The sequence below is a fragment of the Vigna unguiculata genome, chromosome 5 (assembly GCF_004118075.2).
Source record: "Vigna unguiculata cultivar IT97K-499-35 chromosome 5, ASM411807v1, whole genome shotgun sequence".
Taxonomy (NCBI): domain Eukaryota; kingdom Viridiplantae; phylum Streptophyta; class Magnoliopsida; order Fabales; family Fabaceae; genus Vigna; species Vigna unguiculata.
The window spans coordinates 19,789,112-19,808,320 of NC_040283.1; the positions used below are offsets into that span (position 1 = coordinate 19,789,112).

General features: G+C 34.4%; 1 protein-coding gene across 1 annotated transcript; it reads left to right on the forward strand.

The window, feature by feature from the left end:
- Positions 1-6,265: 6,265 nt before the first annotated feature.
- Positions 6,266-17,096, forward strand: LOC114185112 (dynamin-related protein 1E). The gene is made up of 15 exons (XM_028072633.1): positions 6,266-6,601; positions 6,954-7,017; positions 7,099-7,206; positions 7,736-7,837; positions 9,133-9,183; positions 9,283-9,344; positions 11,987-12,077; positions 12,159-12,223; positions 12,330-12,524; positions 12,605-12,724; positions 12,844-12,914; positions 14,975-15,200; positions 15,281-15,331; positions 15,409-15,777; positions 16,709-17,096. The coding sequence occupies exons 1-15, from the start codon at positions 6,458-6,460 to the stop codon at positions 16,835-16,837; spliced, it is 1,848 nt and encodes a 615-aa protein (XP_027928434.1). The 5' UTR covers positions 6,266-6,457; the 3' UTR covers positions 16,838-17,096.
- Positions 17,097-19,209: the final 2,113 nt, after the last annotated feature.

The window sequence follows — 19,209 nt, forward strand, 5'->3', positions numbered from 1 at the left end:
TATATGATTACGTGCTAAGTTTGAGGATTGATATGCATATTGTTGTTGTTTTCGCCTAAGTTTCCTCGCATTTTTGGAAATTTTCAGAAATCGCCTGGCGGCGTTGAAGGTCCACCAGACGACTCATGCCTCAATAACCCACTTTTCTGGGTTTTTCTATGCACCGCCTGGCGGCTAGGTGCTGTCCGCCAGGCGATACGAACTGGGTTGCCCAGTTTTCTCTAGTTTTTGGTTTCAATGGTGTTGTGATCCTTGGATTGGACTTCTAGTGTATGTATACTATTGGTATGATGATTTATAATTTGAAATTGTTTTGTTTGGAGGAAATTATATGAACTTTTGTATGATTGGGGATTTGGGTTCACATAGGGGTGGGAAATAATGTGATATGTATCTGACAGATATATGATTGGTGTTTTGTGGTACGCGTAGAGTACGAATTTCTATTAAAATGGAACTGAATAAGTTGATTGCTACTAACAATATGCCAATACGCTTGCCTACATTGGGAAGTGGGGGAAATCAAGGTGATTGTTTGGTGTTGGAAAATCTGGGAAGAACCTAGAATCTGTATGAACTGCCTTGCAGTACGGTATCTACTGTAAGACTCGAGAAATTTAAATAATTAAATAAATAATTATTTAATAAATGCGGGTAGTAGGAGCCTTTATGACATTTAATACGAATTATTATGATGTGGAAAAATACTAGCTCAAATGGTTGAGAGGACTTGAGTTCGAGTCCTATGTGTGCCAAATTGTAGAGATGTCAAAATGAGTTTCAACCCGTGAGCCAACCCGGCTCACCACGGGTTCGAGCCGGGTTGGGTTGAGAAAAATTTAACTTTTTCAAAGGTAGGTTGAACTCAACCCGGCTCACTTAACCCACGGGTTAAACGGGTTCGAGCCGGGTTGAAGGTGGGTTGGCTCACTTAACCCACCAACATTTTTTACAATTTTTTTTTTAATTTTTTTTAATTTTATTAATAATTATTTACTACTCCTATTATATTTGTTCACAATTTCATATTTTTAAATGCTAGAATGTTGCTTAATTATATTTAAATAGTTTGAATGTTTAATTAATTTGATTGTCAAGTTATATATATGTTGATACTTTAATCTTTAACTATAATCTTTATAGTAAATTACTCAAGTAACCGTCTTATAATTTTTTTTTCTAAACTAGCATGAAAAAAATGTATAATTTTTTTATTTATATTTTGTTGAATAGCATGACAAAAAATTTGTAATATTAGCCATGCTTTCTTAGACTAATGGATACTTTCTTGGAAATAATTCTTCATATATTGGTGGTGAGCATGATCAAAACATTGGTTCTTGATTTTACTATGATTGTCATCTCATGGGTTACTTAAAAATTTATTTAAACATTTGAATACTAAAAAAATAAATAAATAATTTTTTTAGGTGGGTTGGTGAGCCAACTCACTTAACCCACCAACCCGTGGTGGGTTGAGCCGGGTTACAAAATTTCTGGCTCACCAAAAAGTGAGCCGGGTTGGGTTCACTCATTTTCAACCCGGCTCGTGGTGAGCCAACCCGTGTGAGCCGGGTTGGTTCATTTTGACATGTCTACCAAATTGTATGTTATTTTAATAATTGCATCATTTTTTAATGTTATGTTGAATGTGAGTAGTGATAATGTAATTAAAATTATAGGAATTATCACGAAACATGATTAGTTGAATTGGTTATGCATTTGCTTTGTGATTGAATGGTTATGGGTTCAAACCTTACTAAGAACAAAACTAAACTCTCTTTTTTGCCAAATTTTATTTTAACTTGAATATGAAAGGGTAGAGAAAACCCTAGCTGCTAAGGGAGACAGCCTAGTGGGTTAGGGGACAACCAAATCATGGTTCTTTATTAACCACTAACCTAAAACTTAATGGCATTTTCGGTTTTGGAGGTTAATCACTCTTAATTAGGGTACTAATTGAGAGAGAAGGGTTTTGGAGGAGAAAGAAGGGCTGCCTGTCGTGTGAGTTATTGGGCAGATATATTTTTACAGAAGAGTGTGTGTTGGTAGCAGAGAGAGTGAGGGAGGAAGCCATTGTTGGAGTGGAAGCAAAGACTAAGAGAGTTTTGGCTAAGGACGCGCACCAAATTTGAATTTGACCAAGGAATCTGGGTAAGGGGAGCTGTTTGTATATGTTTATGGCTCGTGTATAATGTATTGTGCTTTGCAATGATCAAATTGCATGAACACCCTCCTTTTCACGCTGTTTTTCGAGGTTTCTGGGTTTCTGCCCAGAAACCGCCTGGCGGTGATGATGGTGCTGCCAAGCGACGCATCAGCTCTAACCCAAATTCTGGGTTCTATCACGAACTGCCTGGCAGTGAGATGGAATCTGCCAGGCGATATATGATATATGTTGTTGTTCTGCTGTGTTTTTGTGAATTTCATGATATGTGGATCTTTTAGTCAAACTTTTATGTCTGCTATTGTGTTATACTATGATATTCCTAGTATTTGGTGCTTATGGTTATCAATGGAGCTGTACACTTGGAGAGTTCATGTTAGAATTAATAATTCATTTAAATTGATGGATTAATGGCTTATCGATACGTGATTGTGAGCATATTATACCAACCGATGCATAAGTATATAAACATTGAATGGAAAGCTTGTGTATTCCAGTATTGATATAACGAAATTATGAGAACTAGAAAGGGTTTAACCCGGGTGAGCCGGGTTCTAGATGAGTCGGGTCAAAAATTAATCCGTATTAAAATTTATAAAAAAAATTTAACCCAACCTGACCCAAACCCGTGGTGAGCCGGTTGGCTCGCGGGTTCTAACCCATTTTGACATCTCTACTTCAAATAACTGCAAACAGTGCTATCAATCCAAGCAAACACTACGTAAAACTTATTTGCAGTCCAACATTAAGGCGTTTATCTAGATCATTGTGTCTAGAAGTCTTTTGATGTGACTTGTGTTTTAAGACTATATGATTGCTTAGCTTGTTAATTGTTTGTTTAATTGTGAAAATCCTTTTGTACATTAGCTTACTCTTTCTTTTGCTTGTGTCTTCTCATGTTTGTTCTCTTTTTTAATGATCACCTTTATGGGTGTGAGCATATGAGGAAGCAAGAGTTGAACTACCTACGGAGGACAACAATGGTGCAACCGAGCAGTCCCTGGCTTTTAGTTCCGTTGTTTATATTTCTTTTTGAAAAACTCATTTTATGTCTTTTGTTTATACTTTCTTAAAAGTTGTAGACAAGTCTTATATTTGTTTTAGACACTTGAAATACTTGTTATAGTATATTCTAGTTTTTGAATTGTCTAGATCTATTAATTATGTACTATTTCACTTAATGATTTAGACTATTAATTGGATATTACATCTTATCCTAACTATTATTTTTAAGGTTAAAATACTCCGTTGGTCCTCGTTTTGGTTCAGAAATCTCAAATTGGTCCTTGTTATTTTTATTGATTTCAATTTCGTCCTCATTTTTGTAAATGTGTATTAAATCAGCGCAATCGTTAACAATGTTAAAATTATTAACATTAACTTTGTTTTGAATTTGTGATGTGGTTTTGTGTATTATTTTTAGGAATGGAAAAATGTGTGCGTGGACTAAGAATTAAAAAAAGGATTCTGATTGAAACCTTAAATTACATAATTAGGGATTACAATCGGTGAAGGGAGCGACTGCCTTGAGCGAATGTCGTGAGCATGGTCGAAGGTGAGATCGAGCGTGGTCGATGGTGAGATCGAACATTTTAGAGGTCGATTTCAGAGTGTTACTGTTGTTGATCGTGGTCATGCTTGAGCGCCAGCCCTAAAGGTGAGTACGAGTTCATCGTTGGCTGTTTTAGTTTATTAGGTGTAGGGTTTTTTCGCTTTTATGCGTTTTGGGTTTGTATTGGGATTCTGATGTTTTGTTGGTCTGGAATTATGTTGTATTGCTTTTATTCTGTGATTTAATGTTGTTGGTCCCCCCATTTTCGACATTGAAATCATTTTATTGGTGGTCCCCTATTCAAATGTGTTTTTTAATCGGTGACTGTATGGATTGTAGTATGTGGTCCCCTATTCGAATGTGTTCTGCCCATTTTTATTTGGGTAACCCCAAAATTTTCTCCCCCTGTTCTTAGCAGTTCTAGTCGTTCTCGCGATTGCCTTCTCACCATAATAACAAACAAGTGTTAAATCGAACCTCCTCACCACACCCCCATGAGAAGAAACACTAGAATTTTTCATTCCCCAACCACTGCAAGTGCAGGACGAGCAAGAAAGAGAGAGAGACATTACTAGTCTTAACAAATCAAAATGGAGGAGACAACTTCAGAACCCTCTTTCAAACCCTTACCTTCAAATGTTAGGGAACATAATCTCTTCTTAAAAGGGAAAGCAAGAACAACTGTTTTTAGTGCCAAAACACAAGTGAATGACACGTAAGAATTAGGGATGTCAAAAAAATTTGTACTCGCGGGTATCTGCAGATAAAATCCGCAATGGGTAGGAAACAAATATTAAATATGGATACCCGCTACCCGTGGATACAGGTATTTTTGATACCCGCATGTTAACGAGGCGGTTACGGGTATCATAGTATCCGTACCCGTGGATACCTGTACCCGCTAAACTTTAACTCAGAAAAATACCCTTATATATATATATGTGTGTGTGTGTGTGTGTGTGTAAAAAACATTGAGTCTTCATTCAATAATGGTGGTCGGATTCTTACCCCACAATGGAGTATATTACTTCTAGATACTGTGGAGGCATTGATGTGTCTCCAAGACTAGTTATGGACCAACATGAAAGGTAATGAAATTAACACTTTTACTTATATATTTTAATTAAGTGATTGTTAGAAATTTTTAATGAACTTCTTATGTTTTAAGGCTATTCTAGATTAAAATTGGACAACATGAAACTTTATACAATGTTGCAAGAGGTGGACATTGATGAAGTTAGTAATTTCTTTAATATTTCATTTAAAAATAAACTACAATATAAATTGTTAGTGATTTTTTATTTGTTTGTTTTTCAAGAATCAATCGGAGAAAGGGGACTTGTTGATCCAAGCACTAATTATGGTTAAATATTTGTTTTTTTAAATATTTTTGTAAATACCTGCGGTACCCGTGGATACTTGCGAATATGAATAAAATAGGCAGATACCCGTATAACGGATACCCGACGGATATAGGTACGGGTACGGGGCAAATATTTATCCAACGGGTAGGGTACGGGGGATCTATTACCTATACCCTACCCGCCCCATTGACATCCCAAGTAAAAATACACATTACAGCCATATCATCACGTATAAATACTATTTGCCACATGATAACGAAAAGGGCTGATTTAATATTCATTTACAAAAGGACAAAATTTAATAAGTTTTTACTAAAATAAAAAATGTGGACCCAGTGTTTCCACTATTATATATAAAGAAGTTTAATTATCACTTCCTACACTACCATCAATTAAAATTACTTTTGGAATAAGTCAGTGTTATAAAACTTTAGAAAATTATTATCATTATAAAGTTTATATTAGACCGACAATTGTTATTTATGTATTAACGATGCATTTACATAAAATTTTATGAACACTTAGTTTGTTATATAATTTAGGATTAAATATATTTTTATTCCTTAAATTTATTTTAAAATTAAAATCAATTTCTTTCTAAAATTTTAGATTAATTTAATTATTACTTTTAAAAATTTGTGATTTTAATTATTTTAGTTAAATTTTGTTAAGTTAATTTAATATTTTAAACATATTTTTTTATAATATTTAAGTTGTTTATTTCTTTAACATATTTTTCGTTTCATCGTGTTTTATTATACCCTGTAATTTATTATAAATACAGTTTATTCTTATTTTAAATCAAATTGAAAATTTTTACTTTGATAACTTCCATTTTATTAAATTCATCACACATCATTAAAATAAACTTTAAAATTAATTAAAATAACCTTTTTAAGTACTTTTTATCCTTTTAGTTCTGTTCTGTAAAACAGAAAATACAAGGGTGTGAAATGTTTGTGAAGACTATGAACGTTCAAATTGGCGCGTTGTTGATTACTTTACGACCCACCCCACTAACCATCAACGTTCAGAGTGAATTCCTTGTAAAGTCACAAACAACAACATTTGGTGGTCCCCAACCATTTTCAAATTTCGAAAACGCAATAGAACTTTGGTTAAGACAAGAAAACGTCTAAAACGGTGAGCACCGAGCTATATAATCGCATATTCGTAATTTTCAGGTTTTCTACTCAACTAGTGGTGACCAGTGCGTGACTTTTGTTCGAAAACGAAAGCCTCTACAATTCTGTTTTCTCTCACTTCATTCTCTCTCTCTCTCTAGAATCTTCGTTGCGTTTTGGTGCTCTGCTTCGCCTTCGCGTTCTTCGTCGTCGTTTCAGCTCGTTCCGGGATTCTAGGGTTTCGTGGAAGATGACAACCATGGAGAGCTTGATTGGGCTGGTGAACCGAATTCAGAGGGCTTGCACGGTGCTCGGTGACTATGGTGGTGGTGACAACAACACCTTCTCTTCTCTCTGGGAAGCTCTTCCTTCCGTTGCTGTTGTTGGTGGCCAGGTTCGTCTCAATCAATCGTTTTTTTATTTCTTTTCTTGCTTTGTAATTATAAATTTCAACGCTCTTAACTTTTTGCGGCGGAGAACGAAAGGTAGAGATTCAGTAAACGGATTTTTGGGTTTCTGCGTTTGCTTTTTTCAACAATCCATTTTTCGAACAAACTAGTGGTGTTTCTGAATTATATTTTACTTTGATTTGAGTTGAATTCAGTGTTTAGTTTAGAGAGTGTGCTGGTCGTAGGCATTATTTTTGAGAAAACTGTTTAGTTTTGCTTAAATTTATTTTAACAACGGTATTTTGAGTGTAGGTCTGAATTCACTTTCTCTTTTTATATCTTTTAAAATTTGAGCAGAGTTCAGGGAAGTCTTCGGTTTTGGAGAGCATTGTTGGTCGTGACTTTTTGCCTAGAGGATCAGGTTTGGTATCTTCTTTCTTATTTTTCTCATTTTAAAGAATTATTTGACTTATCCTTTTTCCTTTTTGTGAATGGACTACAGGGATTGTGACAAGACGTCCATTGGTATTGCAGCTTCATAAATTGGAAACAGGGTCACAAGAGTATGCCGAGTTTCTTCACCTGCCGAGGAGGAAGTTTACCGACTTTTGTACGATCGTAACCCACTACCCTCCTTACATATACAGGAATGACTTATTTTTGACTAATTATAGGATGACTTATGTTTTCTGGTTGGGTATAAAAGAATTTGAAGGCTTGTTAGCATATTTTATGCTTGTTTGTAAATTGCATGTTCACTAATGTGCCCCCTGCCACCGGAATCATTTTCTTTTAATTTTCCATTATGTTATGTTTATGTCTGGTGCATTTTTCTCATTTTTTTCATGATAATATTATAGTTGCCCTCATGTGTCCCCGTGGTTACAGACAATCAATTTTCAACATGTTCAACAAATTCTAATTCTTTTTGAGATTCAATCAGTACTCTGAACAGAACCTTTGATCAAGTGTTACGATTGTGTTTGGCTAGTACTTTATCATATGATAATTGTTCGTTGTGGCACTGTTCACATGCTAATATGGTTTTGTGGAGTTGATTTTTTTCGTAGTGTTCTGTGGCATAATATTATATATAATCTATGATATTTCATTTCCTAAAACAAATTTTCCTGTTGCAGCATTGGTCCGCCAAGAAATTCAGGATGAAACTGATAGACTAACAGGGAAGACGAAACAAATATCTCCCATTCCAATTCATCTTAGCATCTATTCACCAAATGGTACCCATCTCTTTTCATTGTCTCTTGCTTTTTGTCAAAGATATTTTAAAAATTCAAACTAAACATATAAAATAGTTCTGAACTCGTTTAGGTTATATTTAATTTATTTTAATATCTAATTTTGTGATGGGTTCAAGTGGTTCTTGAGAGGTGAAAATAAGAATCGAACGAAGAAATCTTGGACAAAATACCCTAGAATGTTACTACCTGACCCTATATATAAGAAATAAATATCTCAGTCATGAGACCAATAAAATTAGGTAAAATAGTTAATGTTAACTAATATTGTCATAACTTTATATTTTATTTCAAAAATCCCACAACTTTTTGGAATATAATGACGCTAGTCATAATCTAAGGCAAAAGAATTTCAACCAATGTGTTAGGATACAAGAAGGAGAAGTTTGTTGAGGGTAGTTAGAATATTAGCTGTGCAGGCCCCAGCACAATTGCAACAGAAATTAACCAACTGATATTACAGATACCAGAGTATTTATTATACAATTGCCATACTAAAATAGAACACCGAATCAGTGATATATGCAGGCACTATATCTCTAACTCCGCATCCTTCCTTCCCCAATCCCAAAAGAAGCTCAGGTTGTTGTAATTATAAATGATTCCGAGTTTGTCTATCAAAAGACAGGATGATAGGAACCAAGGTATGAAATAAGAGAAACAGCTAAACTGGTACCAGTATGCATATCAGAAAAAAATTCCTCTAATGGATTAGAGAAATCTAATAGAGAAACAGTATATGGCCATGTATATAAATAATCTCCTTACAAGCATGGAATAGCCACTAAGAAAGTAAAAACAAACACACACCTAGATGATGAGAAGTGCCTGCCTCTACTCAAAATCACCACCTAAAACCTCAATAATTCCCCTATTTTCATTTGGGTACCCTCCCTTCTTATATACCCATTCACTCTCTCTCCCTTTTAGCCCCAATGCGTGATTCCCATATCACCCTCACCACTCTCTTAGTGCCATGTAGCCATTAGGTTTTTTCCCCACTTTTTCAAATATGACTTATAGATCTATTTATTATATAAATGGTAGTGTTATTTTAGTTGGCTAGTGTCTTGTATTATGTTATGTGCAGTCAATAGTATATTCCATCTTATTGTTAGTTATCTTCTCTTTTTACTTACTCCTAAGATAAAACTACACTTGAACACATTGCAAAACTATTTTAACGAGCATGACTATTTAAACAGTTATCATACCTAATATGGTTCCTTTATTTTCTGACTAATTTTACCGCCTTTTCCTTTTTGTCTATTGAACAGTTGTCAACCTAACATTGATTGATTTACCGGGTTTGACTAAAGTGGCTGTAGGTATGCTTTGTATTTAACACCTATTTTTAATTAGAAATCAAGTGTTTGATCAAATGATAATCTTTCTCTTTGATTGACAATTGTGTCCATCTTTTTCAGAGGGACAACCTGAGAGTATTGTTCAAGAAATTGAAGCTATGGTGCGATCATATGTTGAAAAGGTAAAAAACATTTTTCTCTTAGGCAGTTAATATATATTGGACATATCTTTGGTGTGATCACACTCCGTCTGCCTTTTATCTATTTGAATTACAACAGTTCGGATGTATGTTAGCATCATTTATTTTTACTTGTTATATCTGATGGATGGATCCCTTTAAGTATATGAGCAAGTGCTCCTTGAGCTTGGAAACTTTCACTGGCCGAGGAGCCTCACCTGACCTTAAAATTTATATAATATACCAAATTTCCCTGTATTTTCTAATAATTTATTTGCATTACCAATCAGGTGAGAACGGTATAGACAATCATAAGATCTAATTTAAGAAATTATATACTGCTGGTAGTTTGAGTTAATAGTTCAACTACAACTTGAATTCCATTTCTGACAGATATGGTTAGCCAACATTGATTTCTGTGAGTGGCACTTTTGTTTTGTGTGCCAACTAAGTGTGATAAGTAACTGAATCATACATAGTCATTTCACAAGTCCACTCTTTTTCCAATCTCTTTCCACTCTCATGCAGTGTTTCCAGGCCCTGCTCCAAACTCTTAGTAAAATATCAGGCCACGGGATAAAATACAGAAAAAATTACGTTTTCTTTGACTTGTCTTTAGTTATCCCTTAAGCTAGTTATTGTTCCTTTTAGGCTAGGACTAATAAGGCTAATGATGATGAATGTGTCTCAAATTTTGTAGTAGTTCAGTTTTTAGTATTTACGCCCATGTGAATGTAATGATTCACTTGCATTCTATCCTTATCTTCAATATAGAGGTCTCATTGCAATTCACTTTGAATTTTTGGGGTCAGCTGCACCTAGGGATGAAATGGGTAGGGTACTATAGTACCCTTCCCTGTACATGCATTTAAAAAAGTTAACATTACTGGACCCCCTGCCAGGTATCAATTTTAAACCCCATCCATGTTTCGTATTCTGGCACAGGTATTTTAATTCCCATCCTGCAGGGTACCTATGTATTCATACTCGTACACACCATCCATACTTATTTATATATTCCCTCAATAAAAAAAATTTAAAAGATATTTTTCCTTTAATAATTTGAAATCTCACTTTTAATAATCTATAATAACATTAAAAATGTTCAAACATAATATTAAAAACGTAAAATTAAAATCAACTAAACATATCTTTCAGTCATTCAAACATAATAATAATAACAGCAATTTTGTAAACATTTATTGTTTTTAAAATTTAAATTGTTATATAATTATTTACATTAGGTATTATATATATATATATATATATATATATATATATATATATATATATAAATGTATAAATGTATACATACACACATACATACGATGGTAAACATGTTATCACAATTTAAAATTTTGAGATTGTCACTTTTACTTGTGTGTATTAGTTATACAAATTTAAAATTATGTAGATGTATATATTTGTTATGGACTACAATTTAATTTCTGAACTTCAATTGATTTATTTACATTTTTAATTTTAATTTTGAACTATTTCTACAATGACATCTCCATTATAAAAAGATGTAGATATATATGCAATCAAACTTTTACCATTTGTTTGACAAAAGGATTTTCACTATAATGTTTCATTCTCCCACTTTGTATAGCACAGTCCATATCATAAATAAAACCATTTTTTTCTTAGGTTCTCAAAGATCAATGAAACACATTTATAAGAACAAAAAATTATGCAAATGTATAAAAAATTAAATTTATAAAAATTGGAGAAACTGTATAACATCTTAAAACTCACAAAAGAAGTATAAAAATATTTTATTATTATATATTCACGTATAAAATGAATATAATATTGGGCACAAATATAAAAGTAAAAAGTGATTATCATTGTTTTCTAATCATGAATTTTTAATTAGAAACCAAATAGTAAAAGTTTTACTATAAATTGCTCAAACATAACATAGAAACTATTAAAACATAATATTAAAACTACAACCTTAAGTCATTAAAATGTTAATCACAACAAAAACTATTGGAAACATGATCCTCTAACACACAAGGTGAGGGGGCGGGTTTGGCACTATAGTACTCGAACCCATACTCATTAAATTTTGCGGGTAAACTTACTGCCTGAACCCATCCACAAACAAGCTGGTATTTACCCTATTCATTTGCAGATATTTTTGGGAGTACCTGTAGGTTCTGGGTACAGTTTGCCATCTCTGGCTACACCATATTCCTGTTGGATGTACTCCAAAATGATATGCTGATGGGTCTGAAGAATTTTTAGTCAAGAAGTGTTTATGTCTCAACATGATAAAACTATTCACTATGACTTAATTGAACAGTTAACAATAATGTGTTAACTTTCTCGTTTGTTTTATGTCACAAGTCTGGGAATCAGTTGGTAGTTTGCTATATTGTTGTGAAGCTCTTTAGAGTATTACTTAAATCTTATTACAACTTAATTTAATGGTACATCAGAATTTCATGTATTATGTCCTTTTGTTTAACATTTATTGTGAGTTTATTATTGTGAAATGTCTATTTCTGAACAACATTGCTTTCTCTATATTTCAATTGATGGGGGTGTTTTGTTTCCTCGTATCTTAAAATAAACTACTCACATGATGTACTGCCAAGTTCAATATTTTCTTTAATCAATTACTTTACGTTCAACAGCCTAATTGCATCATATTAGCAATATCACCAGCCAATCAAGATATTGCAACTTCTGATGCTATTAAACTTTCTCGGGAAGTTGATCCCACAGGTACTTTTGATTGCTTCATGTAATGGACATTATTACCTTGCTTTGTCATATTTTACTAAAGCTTATCTGTAATCTGGCTAGGTGAAAGGACATTCGGGGTGTTGACAAAGCTAGATTTGATGGACAAAGGAACTAATGCTTTAGATGTAATCTTTCTTTTTTATTTGATGCATATACCTTTAATGTTAAACTTTGAACTGTGCCTGTAAAATTATACTAATTTATCCTTATTTTCGCTTTTATTCCCTCAAGGTCCTTGAAGGAAGGTCTTATCGTTTGCAACATCCTTGGGTTGGGATAGTAAATCGATCCCAAGCGGATATCAATAGAAATGTTGATATGATTGTTGCTCGACGTAAGGAGCGCGAGTATTTTGCTTCCAGTTCTGATTATGGGCACTTGGCCAATAAAATGGGTTCAGAATACCTTGCAAAACTTCTCTCACAGGTTTTCTTTTTGAAGATTACTCTTTGCTAATCCTATTTTGAGATAAGTTGTACTTTTAATCCCATGAACTTATTTTGCAGCATTTGGAGTCAGTAATTAGGGCAAGGATACCTAGTATAACATCTTTAATAAACAAAAGCATTGAGGAACTTGAATCAGAGATGGATCATCTCGGGAGGCCTATTGCTCTTGATGCTGGAGTGAGTGGTTTAAACTTGTGATGATTTCTTTGAAAAGTATAACTCTTTTTTCTTTGAAAAGTAGAACTCTTTCCATGATGTCCTTCTGAGTATTTGTTGAATGTTGATTTCTTATTCAGGCTCAATTATACACCATCCTAGAACTTTGCCGAGCATTTGAAAGGATATTCAAGGAGCATTTAGATGGAGGGTAAATATCTTCTTCTTTTACTGTATTCCATTTTTATGCTATGTTTGAGGGCAATTTGAAAAGGGGAAGGGAGGGTATAGGTGATAAACATCTTTGATTGGAAGGATTTGTAGAAGGTGAATGAAATTGATTCATTTCTCTTCCAGATTTGGGAGCTAAGCATATACTTAAAATTGATCTAGTGAATAAGATTATTGTCTTTTTCTTAGAGAATCCAAATAAGAGTTTACCAAGGTTATGAAACTTGTAGATCCTACGTAGGATTGTATAAGGGATAAACATGTATAATATCAAATCATAACAAGGAATTTAAATACCAACCTCAATTAAAAATTTTCTATGCATTTAGTAGCTAATACGGCAAAATAACAGTGCTGCTGTAGTGGAGAGTAACATTGCATAGATCTGTTGCTAGTTCATTTGCTTTGGTCTCTATAGATGTATGGATTGCAGTGGAGTTGCAGCTCCAAATCATGGGCTGAGAATTGAGATGATTCTGCAGAGATTTTCATCTCTTTTCAAAACAAAAGTCCTTTTCCATGCGCACTTAAGCAAACAAAATCTGTAAATTTTACCCTCATTTATACTAAAGGGGTTTTTGTTTTTCCTTTACTCAATCTAAGGAAATCTATTAAATTTTTTCCTCACAAATTTATATCCTTCAACATCAATTGATTGACCAACTTCTAGTCTGTGTTTGGAATAATTAGAATGGCGCAAAATGAAACATAGTTACCATCCCACTGTCATTCCTTTCCATCTCTTCCCATCAGTTTAAACTTATCTTTAGGATTTATAGTAGCCTCTCCTCTGTCTTGGGCAAGCCCATTGAACACAGGTCCCTGAGAAGTATCTTAACTTTCTGCCTGCACAAAAGCCAACAAGAAGGCTATTGATAAGATCCTTAGTCTTAATGCTACAGTAGCAGGAATTGCTTTAGATAATTGATCAAAAGGCCAGCTATTGGACTATAAGGAGTCTGGGTTGTGGACGAGCTGAGTTGCCAGGTTGTTAGCATGTCTGAAGGGAGTGAGGCTGGGTTGGTGTGATAAAGGGGAGAAGAGTTATTTTTGTCTGTTTAGGCTTTTAGCTGGGAAGAGAAAGTATCTTCTCTGAGGAGCTTTTTTTCCGGGGAGAGGTGTTTTCTATTGTATGTGCTCATTGAGCTTGTTTTCAGGGATTCTTACAGCCATTCTATTGATCCCTCAAAAATAATATTGAACCACTGCACTGATTATCAATGGTCAGTGTTTATTGTTCCTAAATGGAGATATTTTTACCAAAAATCATATGGTTTGAAGTATTCGATATTTCAACATCGATGGGTGATCTATACCATATGAGATTTTGCAGCCTTGAAATAATACACACTCTTTTTCTCAACTATCTAGTTCCTTTGTTTTGCTTTTTGGGCTGCTAATATTCTAGACAAACTACTATATCCAGTTTCTCGAGGAAGTCAAAATTGTCTTATGAAGTTGACAACCCAACATAACCTCAAAATTGTTTTGTAGGGTAAGATTTGCACCCATTTACATCTTATGATTGGCCATTCTTTAGTTGATGTGGGATCTTCAAGACACCTCTTGTTGAGGACTTGACATGTCGGATAGGTAAATGAATATTCATGGATGGTCCAATAGTAGGTATAATTGGCATGATAGACCCAACATATCTCATTGGGATAGACTTTGATATCCTATTAAAAATTCGACTTTAAATCTCATTTACTGTATATAATTGACTTATAAGGTGAGGTTTGCATCTGCTTATATATTATAATTTGATCATATTTGTAGATGATGTGAGATTTTCAACATTTAGTGTTACTATTTATTACCTGAAATGATTAATGATATACTTCTTCTTGATACTTTGCGGAATGGAAATGGCTATCAACAATGCAAACTTTTATGATGTGGTTTGCCCACTGCATAAGCTAAAGTGAACATAGCCAAAAATTGATTGACTTGATTGTGGAGATTGTCAGTTTGTGGTCATTGATGACGAGCTAGTTGATAGGTCTCTATTTAAATAATAATGTTCTTTATTGTTCTTAGGCGTCCTGGAGGAGATAGGATATATAATGTCTTTGACAATCAGCTTCCTGCTGCTTTACGGAAGCTTCCATTTGATCGGCATCTTTCTCTCCAGAATGTAAGGAAAGTGGTGTCAGAGGCTGATGGTTATCAACCTCACTTGATTGCCCCAGAGCAAGGTTACAGGCGCTTGATTGAGGGGGCTCTTGGTTACTTTAGAGGCCCTGCTGAAGCTTCAGTTGATGCTGTATGCATTCCACTTGTATTCTCTGGTTTTTAATTTTGATCTAATACAAATAATCAAGTTGACTGATCTTGATTCTGTAGGTTAACTTTGTTCTAAAAGAACTTGTGAGGAAATCAATAGCAGAAACTCAGGTAACTTTTGGAAGTATGTTTTACCTTGTTCATGAATTGTTTGCATAGTTTGCGGAGATACTAATATTTTACTGCAGGAATTGAAACGCTTTCCAACATTTCAAGCTGAACTAGCTGCAGCAGCAAATGAGGCTTTAGAAAGGTTTCGTGAAGAGAGTAAGAAGACAAATCTTCGGCTTGTAGACATGGAATCTTCTTATCTCACTGTGGATTTCTTCCGGAGACTTCCTCAAGAAGTGGAAAAATCTGCAACTCCTGCCCCCGCAAACATTGATCGTTATGCAGAGGGTCATTTCAGGAGAATTGCATCAAATGTGTCATCATATATAGGGTTGGTTGCAGACACGCTTAGAATCACAATTCCAAAGGCTGTTGTTTATTGCCAGGTCAGACAAGCAAAACAGTCTTTGCTAAACCATTTCTACACACAAATAGGGAAGAAGGAGGTATATTCTATGTTCTCTTTTCTTTCTTTTTATCTCTTTTCTACACACAATTCCAAAGGCTTTTTTCCTTAATGGAGAATCATAACTTTAGGTAAATCACCCTTCGAAGGCCAACTGTTGTAGTTGGAGAGCCCAAGGCCTCATAAAGCCTACACTAGATCCCATACACCATATCCACCGGCATCCGCACAGGGTAGCTGTGTATTAAACCACTCCAACTAATCCTGGGCAGACATTGCAATAGTCAATGTCTGTCACCACACTTGTGTTGCTACCTTGAAGAGATTACGTAAACCTTTATCCCTATTGATAATAACCTGAGGAGAGCCACACCATTAAATTTTTCTTTTGTAGTTGCAGAGTCTAGGGTCTTGTTAACCTCAAATTATAATTTCATACTTTCAGAGTGGGAGGGAAGTCCCATACCTTGCAATTGTACTATACAAATTGTTGAAGTTCAGTAACTTCAGTGAAGCTGTAAGTTATAACCCAGATTGTGACAACATCAACCCTAAGTATTGAGTTGCCTCTAATATTTTATTTATCTTATATTCACACTTTTTAGACAAAACCTACTTTATACTTGTTAGGGTTAGTGACATACTCTTGGAGGGATTACATAGTATGCTTTCATTGGATAGTATGCTTCTGAAGTTTAAATTTTATTAATATAAATGATAATAAATATTGATAAGTCCTTTTATTTCGTTAATGAGCTTAGCACTGTTAATGAAATTAGTCCTAACATGGCACACTTTGTGAAAAGTTTGGAAGCTAAGGCGAATTACAGAGTTGTATCCAGACAAATGTTAATCCTCCTTTGTTTTGATGTTTGACACCATATAACCAACTCTGTAATGTTGGACATTAATTATGTGATCAATTTTTAAGTAATTCGAATATATTGTTGATAAGAGTTTACCTGCTATAGGGTAAACAGCTGTCGCAAATGTTAGATGAAGACCCTGCATTGATGGAGAGGAGACAGCAGTGTGCGAAAAGGCTTGAACTATATAAAGCCGCAAGGGATGAAATTGATTCTGTTTCCTGGGTACGATGAGCTTGGTGCTAACTGAGTGTCTTCCTAATCTTGTATGATACCGATCAGTTATGGGTTGGCTGGACCCTGATGTAATCTACTTATTTACTGCTCTTGTAGCGTTGTTTTTTTCTGTAGGGTAAGATTGGAGTTGATTTGGTTGTCTGAATTGTAGTGTACATCCACACAGAATGATGATCTTCACTTTGATATGTATAATTTGTGTATTCTTTGTAATCTTATTCTTGGTTGTTACATTATCGAGTCTTGAATTTGGTGATCCAATGCTTGCTTTCTTTTCTTGACCTTGAAACCGTCAAACAACAAACTGGTTGGGAAGGCAATCCCATAGGAACTGATCAAACCGGCAAAGTAGACAATACGAGGAAGAGACACAAATTGAAAGCCAACAATAACTCATCTAATAAAATGGGAGGTAATTCAGCTGATCATGTTAATGTGACAAAGTTGAAGTTTATATAAGTTGTTGTCTGCCAAAGGTTGAAGGAATCCATGAGAAAACACCTATAAGAAGAGTGTCGTGTTTTGACAGGGATGGATTATAGCAGAACTGCTTGGCGGAAAGTATGCCTAAGTAGATTCCAGTTTCCTTGTACATCTTGCTTTGATTAGACGCTAGGCTTTATGTAGTCGATATCTATATTTTGTAGTTGAATTTGGTTAGTGTATATGTAGTAACCTTTTTAGTGCCATATCTATTTTGTTATGGTTTTATCATCATTCTTTCTATGCAGATTTCCTTCAAATATTGATTTATTTTGCACTCGTCATATATTTGTTTTAATTTCAATTATCATGGTATGATGGTCGGTTCAATTGGCCATAGAACTTCATACTGTCGACTGTGCTCTTATCAGTGTCTTCAATTATCACGAAACCTGATATTACGTTTTTATTGGTATGAGTTTTTAAAGTTTTATTTGAAAAGTTAATCAACTTGTGATTCAAGATGATTTATGATTGCAGGGCAATATTACTTTACACTGCTAGTACGTAATCTCCTTTAGTTTTAACTACTGTTACACAATTATTTCAATTCCATTGAAGAAAAATGTCAATTAATTTAGGGGATTAAAATTATTCTGAAAATATTTTATAAAAGAATTAGACACGGGTGACAAATTTGCGGATTGGAACCAGCCAAAATTTACTGGGTCGGATTGGTGTTTTTGTTGCGGTCTTTCTTCCTGCATTTCCAAAATTTCTTCTACACCAATTTTTTTTTTAAATTTCAAAAAAATCCTTTGACTATTTAAGGAAATTCACGGACATCACATCCCCAAAATTATTTTTGGATGTCAACTTTCGGAAGTCAAAATATATGACTTTCGGAAGTTAAAATATATCACTGGAAGTCGACTTTCAGAAGTCAAAATATATCGCTGGAAGTCAACTTCTGGAAGTCAAAATGTATCACTAGAAGTTGACTTTCGGAAGTCAAAAAGGTTTAATAATGTCTTTGGTCCCTATTTTGGACTCGAAATCTCAAATTGGTACCCGAATTTTTGAAAATCTCAAATTGGTCCCCTTTTTAGTTTAAAAGTCTCAAGTTTGCCCTTTCCGTTAAATATGTGTTGACGGCGTTAGGTGTACAGTGATATGACAAGGTTGACCAGTTATTGAACAGTGATTTGGCAGGAAAACAGTGACGTGGAATGACAGGTGTAGTTAAATTAGGTTTAGGGAAAGTTAAAATGTTAAATTAGGTTTAGATATTTTATAATTTAAGCTGGGAATTTTTTTTTTAAAACATATCAAAATTCTGAAATTAGGTTTAGGGTTTTAAAATAAGAAAGGTTGGGAAAATTTGGGGATTGTGCGCTTGGTGGAAGCTCTGGAGTGCGCTCTCCTTCTCCATCGTCATTACGCATTGGTTAGCTGTGTAATTGGATTGCGCGCATTGATTTCAATCGTTGGAGCATTCTCAGGTTAGTCGCTTTCCCTATTTTGGTTCGGTGTGTTTGTTCAGTGCGTCTCAGGTTACACGCATTCATCAGTTGTTGAATAAGAATGAAAGTGAAGATGTAGGTACAGAAACAGAGACAAAGGAGGATGTTTCAGAGTGTAAAGATTTGGATAGTAATTGTGGTGATGATGATTTGAATGATAAAATTGAAAGTGAAAGCTTGAAGTCTGCGAATGATGAAGAGGGTATAACAAACAATGGTGATGGCTCGGTCCTTCTTGATTGTGATTCAGGTTCAAGAAATTCGAGTGGGATTGGTTTCACGTTTTCTGTTGAAGTGCAATCACCTATCCAGAAACGTCCTCCCAAAAAGATGATTTGGGCAAAAGCTGGCAAAGTTATCTCCACAATTGGCTGGATTCATCACAGAAGATAGGAGAAGATGACAATAAAATTAGGGATTCTA

Coding starts and splice junctions, on each gene's coding strand:
- LOC114185112 (XM_028072633.1), top strand. CDS start 6,458: ATGACAACCATGGAGAGCTTGATTGGGCTGGTGAACCGAATTCAGAGG. Junction 12,525..12,604: donor TTGCAAAACTTCTCTCACAG/GTTTTCTTTTTG, acceptor CTTATTTTGCAG/CATTTGGAGTCAGTAATTAG. Junction 15,778..16,708: donor CACAAATAGGGAAGAAGGAG/GTATATTCTATG, acceptor TACCTGCTATAG/GGTAAACAGCTGTCGCAAAT.